Here is a 3081-nt window from a genome sequence, read left to right on the forward strand (position 1 = left end):
ATAAAATTAGTACCATTAAAATCATCTAGAAATTTATTTTTATATTTATTGCTTGTGCTTTCATAGACCCCCAAATCTTAAAACAGTGTATACCATTGAAGAGGTATCTTCCTGTGTGAAACACAAGAAAGGGTTGAGATTAAATGATACGTGTTGGTGATTATGGATATGATGCCTGAGATTAAATGATACCACGATACCTCTTCGGAAGGTTACACGGTTTTGAGATTGGAAGTCTATGGAAGCATAAGCCGCTATGTAAATATGCATTTATAGATGTTGATGTTTTTTGCTATATCTTTAATCAAACTTTAGAAACTTTAACTTTGACCAAAACAAAACGCAGGGTAAATAAAACTGGAGGGACTATTTGTTTCTTCTACCGCGCTGCCGAAAATGATGTGCATGTGTGTGTTAGAAGTCGTCGTAAATTTTGGACCACTAACTTGAAATATTGTGGTCTCCTTTTTTAAAGGTAAAAGTATTGTGATCTCTGATGTGAAAGCTGAAACTCGAAGAAAAATATATCATCCTTTTGACATGAACATGCCATGCTTTCAGACTGAAGATATCATGCTTACTGACGCGGCAACCGATAGCTGCAAAGAACGGTGCACATCTTACGCACACTTTTCAGCTCCACTTCCATCTAGCTTGCTTGTTACAACTTCCAAGCTATAGGCATGGCTGCCAAACGGCATCCGTCCATCCTTGTCTGTGTGTGCCTCATCCTCTCCCTTGGCCCAAACCTTGGGGCTTTTTGCACCCCTCAGGCGCAGTCTTTCGTCTACTCTGGCTTCAACGGGGCCGATGTCACCCTCGACGGCGTCGCCATGGTCCGGCCAGACGGGCTCCTCCAGCTGACCAACGTCTCCGATGTCAGAGGCTATGCGTTCCACCGGGATCCCTTGCTTTTCCGCAAGTCCCCCAATGGCGTGGTGCGGTCCTTCTCGGTCTCTTTGGTTTTCGGTGTCCAGTCAGAATTCGTCGAATCAAGCGTCGACGGCATGACCTTCTTCGTCGCCGCCAGCAAGAACTTCTCAAGCACCTTCTCAGGGGGGTTTCTAGGCCTCTTCAACGACTCAACAGATGGCAGCCCCGACAACCACATCTTCGCGGTTGAGATCGACACTTTCAAGAACGGGGAGTTCATGGACATGGACAGCAATCATATTGGCATCGACATCAATAGCCTTTTCTCCATACAAGCTCGCACGGCTGGTTTCTATGATGACAACACTGGTACGTTCACGAACTTAACACTGAATAGTGGGGAGCCAATGCAACTATGGGTCGAATATGATGCAAAGACCACACATGTGAATTCGACATTGGCTCCCTTTGGTGCGGCCAAACCTCGGAAGCCATTGTTCTCAACCACCACCAATCTCTCCGAGGTGCTCAAGGATCCATCTTATGTGGGTTTGTCAGGTTCGACTGGCCCAATCAACACACAATACTACGTGCTTGGTTGGAGCTTTGGCATGGATGGTCCGGCTCCAGCCATCAACATCACAAATTTGCCAAAGCTGCCGCATGGTCATCGGAAGGCTCGTTCCAAGGTCATAGAAATTGTCCCTCCGATAGCCACTGCGGTGTTCATCGCCCTTGTGGGAACCGCCATCTTCCTTATTGTACGGAGGCGGCTGAGGTATGCTGAGCTACTTGAGGATTGGGAGGTGGATTTTGGGCCACATCGATTCTCATACAAGGACTTGTATCATGCTACTGACGGATTCAAGAATAAACGCCTCCTAGGTGCAGGAGGATTTGGGAAAGTGTACAAAGGAGTACTCCCAACATCCAAAATGGAAGTAGCCGTGAAGAAAGTACCCCATGAGTCAGGGCAAGGAATGAAGGAGTTCGTCAATGAGGTCGCTACTATTGGCCGCCTCCGACACCGCTACCTTGTGCAGTTGCTTGGCTATTGTCGGCGTAAGGATGAACTCATTCTGGTGTATGAGTACATGCCGAATGGCAGCCTCGATAAATATCTGCATTGTGAAGAGGACAAGCCCACACTAGATTGGACCCAGAGGTTTGGGGTCATAAAAGGGGTCGCGTGTGGCTTGTTATATCTACACGAGAAGTGGGAAAAGGTTGTCATACACAGAGATATAAAAGCAAGCAATGTGCTCCTCGATGGTGAAATGAACGGACGCCTCGGTGATTTTGGCCTCGCCAGGTTATGCGATCATGGTACCGACCTACAGACCACACATGTGGTCGGCACCATGGGTTACCTAGCCCCTGAGTTGCTACGAATGGGCAAGGCTTCTCCTCTTACGGATGTGTTTGCCTTTGGCACATTCCTTCTTGAGGTTGCATGTGGACAAAGGCCAATCAAGCAAGACTTACAAGATAAACAAATCATGCTGGTCGATTGGGTACTTGAGCATTGGAATAATGGGTCGCTCGTGCAAGCAATGGATACAAAGCTCCATGGTAACTATGACAATGACGAGGCCAACATGGTGCTAAAGCTTGGTCTCTTATGCTTGCATCCGTTGCCCATTGCAAGACCTGCCATGAGACAAGTCATGGAGTACCTTGATGGAGACATGGCACTACCAGAGCTGGCACCAACACATTTCAATGTGAACATGGTGTCCATGTTGCAAAGCAGAGGATTTCGCCCATCCATCATGTTGTATCCGGACCTAACATCGAGCATCAACACGTTTTCCGGTCTCTCAGGAGGGCGATGATATATTGACATAGGTGGTGTTTAATTTATAATTTTGAGTTATCGTGTATGAACAATTAGTAGTCCTGCTCTGGATGTCCCAGTGAATATATAGCAATCGAGTTGTCACGTGTACGGTGTATCTCAAGCATTCAAGATAACTCAACTACTTTTTTTTTATGTTAGAGTTTATACCCTTTAGCTGTACCTATATGTGCAGAAAAATATCATCAAGTCCCACTCTACAAATAACTGAAAGATAATACTGGAATAGAAGACTAATTCTGGTTTTCTCGGAAAACAAAGAAGACTAATTCTGGTGTCCTATTATGGTGCACATAGACATATTCCCCCGCAAAGTCTTGCAAGCGTGCATATCAATGTGCCATTTTTTT

General features: G+C 46.0%; 1 protein-coding gene across 1 annotated transcript; it reads left to right on the plus strand.

Moving 5' to 3' along the window:
• The first annotated feature begins 551 nt into the window (after positions 1–551).
• LOC127333989 (L-type lectin-domain containing receptor kinase SIT2) lies at positions 552–2865 on the plus strand. Its single transcript, XM_051360425.1, has 2 exons — positions 552–1242; positions 1432–2865. The coding sequence occupies exons 1-2, from the start codon at positions 684–686 to the stop codon at positions 2706–2708; spliced, it is 1836 nt and encodes a 611-aa protein (XP_051216385.1). The 5' UTR covers positions 552–683; the 3' UTR covers positions 2709–2865.
• Positions 2866–3081: the final 216 nt, after the last annotated feature.

The sequence above is a fragment of the Lolium perenne genome, chromosome 2 (genome assembly GCF_019359855.2).
Source record: "Lolium perenne isolate Kyuss_39 chromosome 2, Kyuss_2.0, whole genome shotgun sequence".
Classification (NCBI taxonomy): domain Eukaryota; kingdom Viridiplantae; phylum Streptophyta; class Magnoliopsida; order Poales; family Poaceae; genus Lolium; species Lolium perenne.

Coding starts and splice junctions, on each gene's coding strand:
- LOC127333989 (XM_051360425.1), top strand. CDS start 684: ATGGCTGCCAAACGGCATCCGTCCATCCTTGTCTGTGTGTGCCTCATC. Junction 1,243..1,431: donor TTTCTATGATGACAACACTG/GTACGTTCACGA, acceptor TGGGTTTGTCAG/GTTCGACTGGCCCAATCAAC.